The 16,346-nt window shown below is 42.7% G+C and overlaps 1 protein-coding gene across 1 annotated transcript in view; it reads left to right on the top strand.

Annotated features, from left to right (window-relative positions):
* The first annotated feature begins 4,805 nt into the window (after positions 1-4,805).
* LOC121855694 (chloride intracellular channel exc-4-like) overlaps positions 4,806-16,346 on the top strand; it is a 68,386-nt gene continuing 56,845 nt past the window's right edge. Inside the window, exons 1-3 of the mRNA XM_042350776.1 lie at positions 4,806-4,867; positions 7,551-7,557; positions 14,060-14,226. Of these exons, the coding sequence (XP_042206710.1) occupies positions 4,806-4,867; positions 7,551-7,557; positions 14,060-14,226 (236 nt within the window). The remainder of the gene's footprint in view (positions 4,868-7,550; positions 7,558-14,059; positions 14,227-16,346) is intronic.

Below are 16,346 nucleotides of genomic sequence, written 5' to 3'. Positions count from 1 at the left end.
ACACTTGTGATATACTGTCAGCTAGTGGCAATTCGACTACACTTAGATATACTGTCAACAGTTAGTGGTAATTCGACAACACTTATGATATACTGTCAGCTAGTGGTAATTCGACAACACTTGTGATATACTGTCAGCTAGTGGTAATTCGACTACACTTGTGATATACTGTCAGCTAGTGGTAATTCGACTACACTTGTGATCTACTGTCAGCTAGTGGTAATTCGATGGCACTTGTGATATACTGTCAGCTAGTGGTAATTCGACTACACTTGTGATATACTGTCAGCTAGTGGTAATTCGATGACACTTGTGATATACTTTCAGCTAGTGGTAATTCGACAACACTTGTGATATACTGTCAGCTAGTGGTAATTCGACAACACTTGTGATATACTGTCAGCTAGTGGTAATTCGACAACACTTGTGATATACTTTCAGCTAGTGGTAACTGACAACACTTGTGATATACTTTCAGCTAGTGGCATTTGACAACACTTGTGATATATACTGTCAGCTAGTGGTAATTCGATGACACTTGTGATACACTGTCATCTAGTGGTAATTCGACAACACTTGTGATATACTGTCAGCTAGTGGTAATTCGACTACACTTGTGATATACTGTCAGCTAGTGGTAATTCGACGACACTTGTGATATACTGTCAGCTAGTGATAATTCGATGACACTTGTGATATACTGTCAGCTAGTGATAATTCGATGACACTTGTGATATACTGTCAGCTAGTGGTAATTCGATGACACTTGTGATACACTGTCATCTAGTGGTAATTCGATGACACTTGTGATATACTGTCAGCTAGTGGTAATTCGATGACACTTGTGATATACTGTCAGCTAGTGGTAATTCGATGACACTTGTGATACACTGTCAGCTAGTGGTAATTCGATGACACTTGTGATATACTGTCAGCTAGTGGTAATTCGACGACACTTGTGATATACTGTCAGCTAGTGGTAATTCGATGACACTTGTGATATACTGTCAGCTAGTGGTAATTCGACAACACTTGTGATATACTGTCAGCTAGTGGTAATTCAACGACACTTGTGATATACTGTCAGCTAGTGGTAATTCGATGACACTTGTGATATACTGTCAGTTAGTGGTAATTCGACTACACTTGTGATATACTGTCAGCTAGTGGTAATTCGACTACACTTGTGATATACTGTCAGCTAGTGGTAATTCGATGACACTTGTGATATACTGTCAGCTAGTGGTAATTCGACAACACTTGTGATATACTGTCAGCTAGTGGTAATTCGATGACACTTGTGATATACTGTCAGTTAGTGGTAATTCGACTACACTTGTGATATACTTTCAGCTAGTGGTAATTCGATGACACTTGTGATATACTGTCAGCTAGTGGTAATTTGACAACACTTGTGATATACTGTCAGCTAGTGGTAATTCGATGACACTTGTGATATACTGTCAGCTAGTGGTAATTCGACTACACTTGTGATATACTGTCAGCTAGTGGTAATTCGACTACACTTGTGATATACTGTCAGCTAGTGGTAATTCGACGACACTTGTGATATACTGTCAGCTAGTGGTAATTCGACTACACTTGTGATACTGTCAGCTAGTGGTAGTGGTAATTCGACACACTTGTGATATACTGTCAGCTAGTGGTAATTCGACACTATACACTGTCATCTAGTGGTAATTCGACAACACTTGTGATATACTGTCAGCTAGTGGTAATTCGACTCATTGTGATGTTGTGATATACTGTCAGCTAGTGGTAATTCGATGACACTTGTGATATACTGTCAGCTAGTGGTAACTTGACGACACTTGTGATATACTGTCAGCTAGTGGTAACTTGGCGACACTTGTGATATACTGTCAGCTAGTGGTAATTCGACGACACTTGTGATATACTGTCAGCTAGTGGTAATTCGATGACGACACTTGTGATATACTGTCAGCTAGTGGTAATTCGACGACACTTGTGATATACTGTCAGCTAGTGGTAATTTGACTACACTTGTGATATACTGTCAGCTAGTGGTAATTCGACGACACTTGTGATATACTGTCAGCTAGTGGTAATTCGACGACACTTGTGATATACTGTCAGCTAGTGGTAATTCGACAACACTTGTGATATACTGTCAGCTAGTGGTAATTTGACGACACTTGTGATATACTGTCAGCTAGTGGTAATTCGACAACACTTGTGATATACTGTCAGCTAGTGATAATTCGACTACACTTGTGATCTACTGTCAGCTAGTGGTAATTCGACGACACTTGTGATATACTGTCAGCTAGTGATAATTCGACTACACTTGTGATCTACTGTCAGCTAGTGGTAATTCGACAACACTTGTGATATACTGTCAGCTAGTGGTAATTCGACGACACTTGTGATATACTGTCAGCTAGTGGTAATTCGACAACACTTGTGATATACTGTCAGCTAGTGGTAATTCGACGACACTTGTGATATACTGTATCTACTGCTTTTGTACATGTGATCTGGCTGCTGGTAACCAACGGTGGAAGATGGTAAGCACCGAAAGAGGTTCGTAACAGTGGTGTAAGAAGTGGGATAGCTCTAGCAATGAGATATTAATCAAGATGGAAGGTGACGGTGTCCAGACCAGAAGCTAAGCCAGCCATGGGGAGATTTCCATGGCTCATCTGATACAATTCTTACATGCACAACTAGAAGAACAGAAGGAGCAACAAACAACGTTACAGGAACAGCTACAATCATGAGAAGAACTGAAATAACTACTGCAAGAAGAAGAAGAAGAGCAGAAACATGAAGTGTGTGCATCTGCAAGTAAAAATTCAGGAACAACTGCAGAAACGGAGAGAAGGACAGAAGCAACAACTGCAGCAGCTGCTGGAAGAGATTGACAAGATTATTCATGAACAGGATAAGACTCTGCAAATAATGTGTAACAGATGGGATGATGCATTGCTTTAGGCGCAAGTTTAACTAGGAGTGACAAAAGATGAAGTGGGTGAAAAATTGAAGCAACACAAACAAAGAGTGAGTGGTGAGATCACGGAGGTACATGAAGAGCTAACAGTAGTGAACAGTGAGCTTAAGAAAGTCAGTAGTAGGATAGACATTCTAGAGAATTGTCTAACAGCAGGGTATCAGCCAAGATCTAGTGACCCCTATAATTGCAGTGGTGCGCGTGAAACATCGTTTTTGTACGCTCAGACTGGAGTGAATAGAGTTAAAAGTTATTGAAAATAAGATAAGAGTGTAATCGCCAATCAGGCGATTAGAGGATTTATTGAAACTTGTGACGTTGGACTCAAACATTATAATTTGGTCAAACCTGTTGGATACAATTCCTTTTAGTATTTCACATAAAACATACATAGGCAATCACATAAATGTCTAATCCAATATATATTTACATAACAATCATAGCTATGTAATCAGTCTAATCTTAACACTTATAATGAGTACTTAAGTTTCCATATTTTTATGTCGTCACAATGATAAACGAAGCTATGGACACAGTCTACCTGTGTACACAATAAGTACCAGTTAAACTTACGTGTTGGAAGTCTCAAGAGAAACCAGGTTAGGTGTTGCCTCTGTGGTCTGAATAGCTACAGTGATACACCCTGCCGCCTCCCCAACCCTCTCTCGATGGGTGAGGGCTGCTGAGTCAGGTGGTTATACAGTACACAAACAAGCTCCCTTACTACCACCCAACACCTCACCTCCTCTAGGTCTCTCATCTTCAACCATCTCAACACCCTACATACTGTATACGGGCAGGCACACCCAATAAACCTGACATGACTTAGAGCCTAAATAGTGTTTGTTTATGTGTCATCCTACTCATGACTGCTTGCGGTAACAAGCGTGTAGAAAAAAGTAATGTCGAGTTGAATTATACAGCACCTGAGTTCAGACACCGAACTTTGTCAAGTGAAGTGGTGAACTATCCAAGAGAGCCAGTGAAGAAGAAACCGCAGGAATTCGATGGCAATGTCTCATGGGAAGCGTACCAAGCACAGTTTTGAGTTACTGGCTGAGCAAAACAGGTGGGATGACAAGCAGTGTGCAGTGCAATTAACCAAGAGTCTTAAGGGTGTGGCTATGGAGGTTCTAAGCTAGTTGACAGGAGAAGAGTGAAGCAGTTTCATGTCATTGGTAAAGGTAGTGGAACCAAGCACCAAAATGAGTGTTTACAGACATTAGATATTTTTAAGAGATGGCTTAAAGGAAGGGAGCATAGTCTTTGCTCGCACAGGTGGGAGTAAGTTGTTTCACCTTCACACCATGATGGAGGTCTGGGACAGAGAAGAGTGCATGGGGCGTGATCTTAGTAGCTCTGGGCTTAAGTTGTATCTATGGTTATTCTGGAACTGGAAATAATTAATCTCAATCAAGTGATTGACAGGTTTATAAACAAATAGGGCACAGTACTAGGTGTTAATATCCTATACAGTGATACCTCGCTTTACGCTGTCAATTCAACCCACGGAGGCCTGCGTAAAGCGGGAAACGCGTAAAGTGAACAACAGAACATATGGGATTAATTGAAATAGAGACTGGGCCGACCCCCAAACTCCACTTTTTCCCGACACAATACGTATGTTTTAGTAAAAATAACATCTTAACTTTATGATGGCATGCACACACACACATAATATAGAAGAGAAGTATCAATAAGAGAATAATATACTGTACCAGGTAAAAGAAAAATTAAGGTTTAACGCATATGTCATGGTAGGTTAGGTTAGAAAAAATCAGGGTTAGGTTTAACACTTACATTAGTATAAGAGATGGGTCGGCGTACGGGAATGGAGACTGGTTCCGAGGCAGGGGGCAGGCTATTGGCCCTCAGGTGAGTCACCATCACTGTCATCCACACTTATCAGGGCCTCCCTGACAAATCCCTGAAAATCACCATCACTGTCTCTGTCACTATCACTTGCTTGGGCTGGCTGTGGTGGGTTGCGGGCGAAGAACTCGGTAATGCTTTGCTGACGGATAGTGTTGATGTTGTCGTGATACACCTTGATGTAGGGCTCCATAATCTGCAACAGCTGGGTAGTGAAGACTTCATACCAGTTATCGTCAGGGTCGGCCGAAAGGAGGAGCTTCAGTTTCTCTACACACTCGATGGCACCCCTTACATTACCATGCGATAACTTGCGTTCTTCTTGGGATGAAACACCGCCTGTCTCTTCACTGACGTCATCATCTTCTAACATCTCGTCGACAGTCACATCAGGATCCCTTATCTCCTCCATAATGTCGTCGTTGGTGGTCTCGGAGAAGCCTGCAGCTGTAACACTCTGCGCAGCTTCTCTGGCAAGGTCCACTACTACTGCAACAGTCTGAACCTCACCAGTCACAGATTGACTCTGCCTCTCACCTGGGATACCTTGCAACACATGTCTCCATGCGTGATGAACCGTTGCTACAGACAGCTGATTCCATGCCTCCACCAAGAAGTCCACAGCTTTCTTGACGTTGAATTTCCTCCAAAAGTGTTTCACAAGTATTTCTTGCTCTGCCAACTGTTGTTCCTTGTCCTCTTCGCTCTTGCTATCGGTGTCACCCAGGTTATGCAACTCATCCTTGGTGTTGGTATAGTGATAGTCGTTCAGGAGCTTAAACTTCTTTGCAGAGAATGCAGCGTTCACATTGCAGATTAATTCTTGGTCCATGGGCTGGATTAATGACGTAGTGTTGGGAAGAAGGAAAACCACTTTTATGTTGGGGTGATGATCCAACAGTAGGGGAGAGTGTCCTGGTGCGTTTTCAAGCAGCAACAAAGTCTTGAATGGAACATTCTGTTGCTCACAGAGTTTCTTCACGTCGGGAACGAAACAGTCATCAAACCAGGAGAGGGACAGAGTAGAGAACATCCACGCCTTACGTGCGGTCAGCCAGTGGACATTTAGCTTGGTCATGTCCATGTTCTTGTAGGCGTGTGGCTTGCGGGCTGTGTGGATCACCGATAACTTGAGCTTACAGGTACCGGAGGCATTGGTGGTAAACAGGACGGTGATGCGCTCCTTCTGCAACTTCCGGCCCCGACACTTGCTGGCAGTCTTGACAACGAAGGTCTTGGAAGGTAGCTTTTTCCAAAAGAGACCGGATTCGTCCATGTTGAACACCTGGTCGTCGGTGTACTGTCCTTTCTCCATAATCTCACGTAAAAACGGAGGAAAATCCCTAGCCGCAACACGGTCAGCACTAGCTTCTTCACTACCAATGTTAATGTTGGTAATCTTGTTCCTCTTCTTAAACCTCTGCAACCACCCAGAGGAAGCATTGAAGGGTTTGGGCTCTGCAATTCCCATCTTACGTGACACAGCTGCGTACAGTTCACGTGCGTACTCCTGAACTGAGCGCGTGTCGACCGCCATGTTCCGTCTTGCCTGACGAATCAGGTAGCTCACAAGTAATTTCTCCATCTTGAGAAGCACCTTGTTGTGGCAATACTTGATCATAGAAGCACCTGTAGACTTTGTGATGTTCATGTGTTCTTTTATCTTGGCTGCATCCTTCTTGATTGTCCTGATTGTAGATTCGTTCACAGCATGCTGGAACTCTAAATCAACCTGCCTTGTTCCTTTCTCGAACTCTTGGATGATCTTGTATTTAATTTCGTAGCTTAGGGCACGTCGTATCTTCTTTGGCTTAGGGCGGCTGGGTCCACGTAATGCAAGGTTTCTTTGTGGTGGTGGTGGTGGTCCGGTGGCAGCCATTCTTATGGAACGATACCGATATACACGGTGTAGCCTGGAGGGGTGTAACTGACGCGGGTAGGTCAACGGGCTTCATCGCTCCTGCGGCGGGGCATGTCATATTACATTAAACCAATCACAGCTAGCGGGGGAGGGAGGTAAGGATGCTTGGCCCAATCAAAGTCCGATACGTCATATGACGTCACCGATAATGCAACAAAGACATACACTGCGCAACCTACTCGCGCCGCTTACCCAACATGGCGGGATGGCTGGAGGTTTGAATCCAAAAATGGCGCGGCGCGAGATGACCGCCAGCCGCTCTCCGCGTAAAAGAGTAGGTGCACCACGTAAAGTGAACATTCCGGGTCTGGCAGGGTACCGCGTAAACGTAGAAACGTGTAAAGTGGGGTATTACTGTAATTTTAAAATTTTAAATTTCACAAATTGTTCGTTAGTGTGGTCAATGTTTTTATTCAGGTACGTCATTGTCAACCAAACTCTGCTTTGCAGTGACCAGGGCTTGTGTTTTTGTGAAGCCAGAGGCCCCTCCCCCCCTCATAATGTGTATCAAGTGTTGATAAATACGATCATAATACAGGTAGTTTTCTTTCATTGCTGCAAGAGTGAGTGACTGACGATTGTGATACAGTATACTGCACTTCTTATTTACTGGTTTCTCTAGTTTAGTTTATCTTCACAATAACCCCAGGGAATTTAATATTTCTTCACGTTTGAGGACTGTATTACCAAGGCGCAAGGGGTCCAAATCTGGGAGTAAGTTTTCCTTTTGTGAAAGATTGTGTATGTTTATTTTTTTTTTTTTAGGTTTAAGGTAAGTTTATTGCATATTACTCAGCAGAGGCTGACCCAGGAGTGTCAAAGGGTAATAATAATAATAATAATAAAAGGTTTATTAATAGAGTTGCAGCCGGTGGCTGAAAATATACAGGTTTATATCTGATTTAGACCATGATATAATATGCGTTGAATACATTTACAGAGCTGTGCAGTACATAAATCAGGTGTTGTTTATTATTTTAACAATAGATGGGATGGTGCTATTCTTATATCTATCGGTGCGGGCTCTTATGGACTGAATTTTGTTGTAGCGGCGGACTGCGCGAGGTGGGTGGGGGGCTGCCGGTGGCGGCGATGACGAGGGTGATGCATTAGTTGGCTGCCAAACCTTTCCAGTGCTTGGTGGTGGAGATCACTGAGGGATGGCATTTCCAGGGTGGAGAGAGCGTTGATGTAGCCAGAGTATTCTGCGCCGTGCATGATTCTGCAGGCCCTTTTTTGTACCTTCTCTAGCCGACGTTGTTGGGTGGAGTTGAGAGAAGACGACCAGGCTGGTGACGCATACGTTAGTTTGGGGAGAATAAAGGCGTTGTAGATACTCCTCAGCTCTGGCGTGGGTGTCCCAAGTGACCTAAGTCATCGTAGCATGTAGAGTCAGTATGAGGCTGCCTTAACTGTGTTATTTACATGGGCCTTCCAGTTCAGTTTGTTGTCTATAGTTACGCCCAGGAGTTTGGCAGACTGCATTAACTGGAGAGGATGGGTACCCACTGTGACTGCTGGAGCTTGCACTGGAGTGGTGGCGGTATTGAAGTGCACTACTACGGTTTTGGTGTGGTTGATGGTGACCTTGTTCTCCGTAGTCCATGCCTGTAGCCTGTCCAGGGTGCCTTGTAGCGATGAGTAGTCTGGTGCGGTGTTGTCCACTGTAACCTCCACAGTGCAGTCGTCCACGTACTTCCACTTGTGAAGAGTGTCCGATAGAGTGTCGTTGATCATGATGAGGAAGCACAGTGGTCCCATCTTGGTCCCCTGGGGAACACCGCAGGCGAGGTGTTGGAATGTGGAGACCGAGCCCTGATACCTCACTGCCTGACGACATCCACTCAAGTATTCAGTGAGTCCAAGAAGTTGTGGGTGGGGGAACATAGCAAACACCCAGCCCACCATGAGCATTTTGAGGCCATGTGCATTTGATATTGATATATTCTGAGATCAGTTACAATTACTTGTTGCTAAATAAAAATGCCTTAGTACAATAATGCATTAAAGAAAAAATATAATTTTCTGATGAAAAGGGGGGGCTGGACCCCCAGGACCCCCCCCTCCCCCACGGATCCAGTCCTGCCTAGGTCCTGACTTTAGTCAATTCATTGTTCATAGTTCTCATCAAGGAATGGAGATCTGAGTGACTATACCATTATGTACACTCTCCCAACAAAGAATTGGCCCCCTGGGCCTGATGTATTTGGAAATGAACACAATAACACTTGCACAGCAATCTCGGTTCGGTTGGTATTGCTGATTGTGAGTTGCACCTTTCGTTCTTTCTTCTTGCACCTGATAATTACCATATCTGCAGTTTACCACCTATTCTCTACATAATGTAATGAAATAAGAGGAATTGTGTTAACCATATGTAAAACGAATAACATCATGAGTAACCCCGCTTATTTATGCACCTTGATACTATTTCAGCCCCAGGGGATGGGTTGCTAAATAGGAATATAACGTTACTATGTTATGTTTTTATGAACCGAGGTTACTATGGAATCACTTCGAACAAAATATGAAACACTATGATCCGATATTACATGCATTTGTAATTACAGGTGTGTTATTATGCCATATCCAATTAATATGACATTATGATTTACTGCATTTCAATATTATTTCTACCTCAATTGATGAGGTAACAATTATGAATACAGTTGTACCCCGCTTAACGCGGTTTCACTTAACGCGATTTCTCATATACGCGGTGCCTCGCCAGAACCGAACTTTCACTTAACGCGGTTCATCTACTCATATACGCGGGAAGCGGCGCGGGCACGATGCGCACAAGGTCGCCCAGTCATCAAAACATTACCGAGTTCTTCACCAGCCACCCACCACAGCCGGCCCAAGTCAGTGATAGTGAAAATTATAGTGAGGATATGGACTTATATGGACTTTGAGGGGTTTGACAAAGAGGCCCTGCAAGCCTCTGTGGTGGATAGTGATACAATTGATACAAGTGATACAGGTGAGGGCCAATAATCTGCCCTCTGCCTCGGAACCAACCCCCATCCCCGTGTGCCCAGCCATCTTTTCTACTAATGTAAGTGTTAAAAAACCTAATATTATTGATATTTCTCTTAATTATTAATTGTGTGTGCATACCATCATAAAGTTAAGATAATATTTTTACTACAACATAGTTGTGTGTCGTCAAAAAGTGGAGTTTGGGGGTTGGGCCAGTCTCTATTGGAATTAATCCCATATGTTCTGTTGTTCACTTAACGCGGTACCCTGTGGGTTCAATTGACCGCGTTAAGTGGGGGTACAACTGTACAGTGTAACGTACCATCTCACGATTCGTGTTGGCAACAGAACATTATCTGACTCACACTACTAGATGATGTCGTCGGGTCCTCCCATGGGATTGACAGTCACTATGGAGATATCACATGCAACACGAGGCAGTATCATCGCCCTTTACGATAGGCCTAAGCAGAAAGCTAAGCAAATAGGAGATAGCACGACGGCTTGACATTTCCCATCACACATCATCTCTGTTGGTGCAAGCTGTGTTTTTCAATGGGTCTTAGGAACTAGTGTTGGTCATGGATTTCCAGCAGAAAACACCCATTATTTGACTGCCATTGATATATTTTCACTACATTGATGTCATTATGTTATTCTACTAAAGATGGAGCACAGTGATTCACCATAATTACAACAAATGCCAGAAATAATAACTGGCAACCTCACAGATACAAGGAAGCCAGGCTGTCAAGGCCATATAGGATCTTTGATGTTAGACTGTTATACCAATTGATTCTGAGGTGCTAAAGGAAAATTGTCCATTTAAATATAAATTGAATATTATTGTAAAGGCCTGGGACTTAGGGATAGAAATCCCTTACCAGCCTAATCAGGATCTTATAAGAGGAAAGTCAAGAACCATGGTTTTCTGAGGGATAACAAACAACCGTTAGAGATCAACATCTTTTTACTATGAAAATAACACAAAACTCTGACACCACTAACACAAACGTCAAATAACAATTACGGGAGTCAATCAATTATGAGAATCAGACAATTAATGGAGCCAAACAATTATGGGAATCAAACAATTAATGGAGTCAACAATTAAGGGAATCAAATAATTAACGGGAGTCAACAATTAATGGAATCAAACATTTAAGGGGGTCAAACAATTAATGGAATCAAATAATGAACAGATATATCCTACGGCGGCGGCCCTGGGGAATGTTCTGGAAAGCAGTGATCCGCTCTCAGGGGGGAAGGTCAAGTCAGCTTCCTCACTCGGCACTGGCGGACGGTATGGAGGAACTGGCGATGACGTGGCAGCCGCGGTAGTAGCTGGGGTAGGTGTCCGGAGATTGACAGTCAATTTGTGAAGGTCTGGGGAAACAGCCCACAAGTCCAGGACCTATGATGAGATTACAACCAGAATTTGAACGGACAGCGGGGAGGTGTAGCTGTACTGACGGCTGGGTAGTGTCTGATCTGTGAGACGAGCCAGCAGCGATGTTCTCACCTCCGTCTACCCCCCTAGTGGGGGTCGCGAACCAGCAAACGCGCAGCGGACAACCATCCTGCTCGTTACAGCCCTGACAATTATAATATTATCTCAGACACATAAGTACATCTAACAAATTAACTGAATATCAGGTCAAATGCAAAACAGCTCCACCAACGAGTTGTCAGAAGTGGTATAGGGAGGCGAGAGGTCGACCAGAGTGTAGTGAAGCTCCTGCTCCCCAAGTAACATACTCAAGGGATGGGGTTAGTAGACTGAAGTCGCCCCTGAACAGGGGTACGGTAAACGTGACTGACAAGTGTTTATCCTGGACTGAGGTGGAGCAATTGTGCGTGGGCCAGCCTCCCGGGACGAGAGACTGGCCACGAAAATCCTGGCAGATATTCTTGGGTACATCCAGGGTGTCATCCGCGAATAATAGCGGACCACGAAATAAAAACCCGCAAATTATCCAGGCTTGCTGTACTGGAGTTTTAAGTTCTTTTAACTCTTTGATTTCAGTCAGGGAAGTACAGTACAGGTTTGCAAGAATATATATTGTTTTATTTCTTACTCTGCCAAGCAGCTGAAGTGTCAATGTAATATGATACTTGTGTGCATGAGGTTACTCACGTTTTCGTTTTAAATTTATACAGTGGTCTCTCGGTTAACGAACACAAATCATTAATAATAATAATAATAATAATAATAATTAACGGTTTATTGAAAAAGTTCTGCAGCCCAAAGGCTGAAAATATACATTGAACATAAATGACTTATTACATACATTGGTGGTTTAACCTAAGCCTTCATTAGAGAAAGGTAAAGGAACATAAAGTGAACATACAGATTAATGTAGGTGTTGAACAGCAAACACGTAGTGTAGTAACTCCCTCCCAGATGGTGTTAGGAGGGACCTCATGTGGTGTAGTAGTTCCCTCACAGATGGTGTTATGAGGGGCATCACGTGGTGTAGTAATTCCCTCACAGATGGTGTTATGAGGGGCCTCACATGGTGTAGTAACTCCCTCACAGATGGTGTTATGAGGGGCATCACGTGGTGTACAAATTTCCTCACAGATGGTGTTATGAGGGGCCTGACTTGGTGTAGTAATTCCCTCACAGATGGTGTTACGAGGGACCTGACGTGGTGTAGTAATTCCCTCACAGATGGTGTTATATGAGTGAGGTGTGGTCCCAGGCCATCCTATCGTAGACGGATTAACACATCGCTGGTTGTTGTTGGGTCTCACTGGCCGTTATCACTGGGTACCTGGGACCTCACTGTGTGAAGGTTAACTTGGGTACGACTCGGCTGTTACTGTTGAGTTGTTCTCACTGACTTAAGCACTGTTCACCTCTGTTCAACACTGGTTCCATTCCTTTCCTAAATGAAATTGTAACTTCTGGCGAGAGCTTGTTGATATTCCGGTGGGGAGGAGGGTTCAGAGGAGGGAGTTGGTATGGGCCAACTTAACAGTTGACCTGGCTGCTCCCAGAGGAGCGCCAGGTACGTCTTGACCCTTCAGTGGTCGTTCGTTAATCGAAAATTTTGTTAACCGAATCCATTGTTTCAATGGGATATTGGGTAATTGGTTCCATCTCACCAAAAAGTACATACAAAGTAAAAAAAAAAAAAAAGCCGTAAAGTACACTTACTTTGAGGTGTGTATGTAGAAGGTTGATGATGGGTATTAGAAGTGGGGGTGGAGGAGAAGGGAGAAGAGAAGGAAGTGGGGATGGAGGAGAAATCACCTTTCAGGGGACCCATGCTTGATGCTGTCATTTCACCAATAAAATTTTAAGTTCTCTAGGTGTAATTCAAGATTATTTTATTTAAATCAACACTGCACTGCACTATTTATTATCAATATGTTAACTAAATTTCAGAATGACCAATTATTTCAATGTAAAAATGGAAAAATATTCATGACACCAACAAAATAGATGTTCACTCCACTGTCAACAAAGCCCAACTGACGCCTGGTGGTCTGAGTCAAGCGTCTGATGGGCGCACAAAAAACTATTTCCCTGTACTGCATATATTATCAATATATGTTAAATAAATGTTAAAATGACTAATAATTTTAATATAAAAAATGCAAAAATATTAAAGAGCACAACTTTCTTGATATTTATTCCACTGGAAACGAATGTAAACATAGAACAGATTACAATACTGAATTGGCAGACTAGCCCATCAGCTGATCAGCTGATGCTCACAACAAAACGTGATGTTCGTAAGGATTTCGTTAATCAAAGTTTGTTTGTTAACCGAGGGACCACTGTATACAGGTTTTTTATATAAATTCTTCAATTTCAGATTTATTTATTTATTGGCCAAGTTCAGTTTACACACTAGGGGGTTCAGAGGTAAGGTCGGGTTCTTTTGGGGTCTCTGATTTTGTTAGACATGTACTGTACTGTATACTGATATTTGAGAGTTCATTAGGTTTGATGTCATAAATTTTTTGTATGTTTTTACCCCATAATTTTTCTCTACTTCAAAGCCCTGCACACTTTGTGTCATCAAATTTACATTTATTTAAGTGAAGAAAAAATTTTTCTGACAAAACCACTACGAATCGTTATAAAGTTCTATACATGGTTATTATGAAATATTAACTCAAGGCAGCTATGTCGACGCACCTTGAAGGCCTCCAATAACTCTGGTGTACAGAAATGTTGATTATCCATTTCATTATGAAGGAATCAAGCTATGATTTATAAATAGATTAATACTGTATTGTACATTGTGACCTATTGTATTCATTGTATAATTTGACAGAATATTGATAATAATTTATTCCAGGCTTCAACGATTGATGGCCGCCGAAAAGGAGCTTGTCTCTTCTGCCAGGAGTACTTTATGGACCTGTACCTCTTGGCTGAGCTCAAGACCATCTCTCTCAAAGTCACCACAGTGGATATGCTTAAGCCACCACCAGACTTCAGGTAGGCAGAAAATATTGTAATTTGCACTACATTGTGCTCTTTCTCTACCAATAGTGGTGTCCCACAGGGTTTTGTTCTTTCACCTATTCTCTTCCTTCTTTTTATCAATGATTTACTTCACACTACAACTAGTGCTATCCATTCTTGCGCTGATGATTCTACTCTTCACTCTTCTTCACATTTTCTCCTTCCTCCTAACTCTCAAACTAGATCTGTTTCTAGAGCTAATATTGTTACATCTATCGATGCGGATCTGTGCAGCATCTCCGAATGGGGAGGTAGAAACTTGGTTAAATTCAAAAGTAATAAAACTCAGTATTTACCAATTGCACTTTCTACTTAAGATGATCTCCCACCAATTACATTTCAGGATGCTATCATTCTGCCAAATTCTAAAATAGATATGCTAGGCCTCACCATTTTCTCTAATATGTCATGGAAGCCACACTTCCTCAACATTGCTAAAACTGCCTCCTGAAAGTTGGGAATGCTGTACAGATGCCGTAGCTACTTCACTCCTGAGCAGTTGCTTTAAGTATATTAGGGATTCATTCGTCCTAAGTTGGAGTGCTGCTCTCATATCTGGGGTGGCTCTTCTTCTGTCCAACTGTTAGATAGGGTGGAATCAAAGGCATTTTGTCTTATTAACTCTCCTCCTTTAGTTGACAAACTATCTTCCCTTTCTCTTCGCTGCAATGTTGCTTCACTCTCTCCCTTTTACAGGTACTTTAACGGGCAGTGTTCGATGGATTTGGCATCCTGCGTACCGCCGGCAAGGCCGTGGGCTCATAACACACATCTTGCCCGCGGTGCCCACCGTTTCTCTGTGGATGTCGGTCACACTAAAATAACCCGTTATAGTGCATCCTTCTTTTCTCACACAGCCAAACTGTGGAATGCTCTGCCGTCTTCTGTGTTTCCATACTCATACAATCTGTCTCGCTTAAAAAAGCTGGTTTTTTTGGCATCTTCATGATGTAGATTAATATAACCTTTTTCTTTTCTATTTTTAAATTCTTTCTATTCTTATTTTTTTGCCCCCTAGGCCCCGTTGTGGGTCGTTCGACCTGTGCCCGGGTGGGCTAATTCCTGTTAAAAAAAAAAAAAAGCCAGGAGGGCGACACAACGCACACATTTCAGTAACTATGGGGGGAGGTGCCACCAATATGCCTATCACGACCAGTACACCACGTGCCATGACACCCAAACACATGATAACAACGGACAGAGGCGACGGGCACACCCATATCAGTAACGATGGGAATGCACCAGGACAGGTCTACCACTACGAGTACACCAAACCCCGTGACAACCAAGCATACGGCAACAGCTATCAGGCAAAATCCAGCACCAGTCGAAATCACACTTGGGTCCGAGTCCCAGGTTGGGAGGAGGAACACACTCCAGCGCCAGCTGTGCCAGGCCTAGTAGCACGGAGTCCCCTATTTGCTGAGCCTCTCACAGGTTACTGTAGTACTTTTTAGTTCAACAACTTTATTGGCAAAGCTTGGAGTACAATTTGACACTGAGGGTGCTATCACTTTTCACTGCCATGCAGAACTTTGGTTCATATACAATATAGGTCATGTTGATTAGTGTTTTATTCTATTTGAGGAGTAATCGGTGTGGACTAGTAAATTTAGGATATACTATAAGATTGTAAGAATGTCCTGAATGATTCCTGATTCAATATAGTAATTACATTGTTCATGTAACAAAGTGCCAGCTGGCTTGAAGTCTTTGTGATAAACCTTTAAAGCATACACTTGAACATTATATCATTGAATGTGGCACTAGCAAAGATTACATGCTGAGTGTTCTGGTATGGGTACAGCATCACTAATTTGCCAGGTGTGTCTGTATCCTAGCCTAATTCTGGCCACGACTACATCACATTGTCTGGTTTTGTACTCTGTGCTGGCCATATCAGTACCACTTGTCATAATTTTGTTATATTTACTAATACTACAATTGGTGGGCCTTTGTGCATTTCACAGTTCTTCTGGATCAGAATTCATGATTTTGACTTGTATGTTTTTTAGTGCAGCATTGGATAGGCCAAGGTCCAGGTCTACATTTTCTTTCTCCCATGCCTTATTGGCCAGTCTATCATCACGGTT

The sequence above is a fragment of the Homarus americanus genome, unplaced genomic scaffold (assembly GCF_018991925.1).
Source record: "Homarus americanus isolate GMGI-L3 unplaced genomic scaffold, GMGI_Hamer_2.0 scaffold20487, whole genome shotgun sequence".
In the NCBI taxonomy this organism is placed as follows: Eukaryota; Metazoa; Arthropoda; class Malacostraca; order Decapoda; family Nephropidae; genus Homarus; species Homarus americanus.
This window is presented reverse-complemented; position numbering and strand designations above follow the sequence as displayed.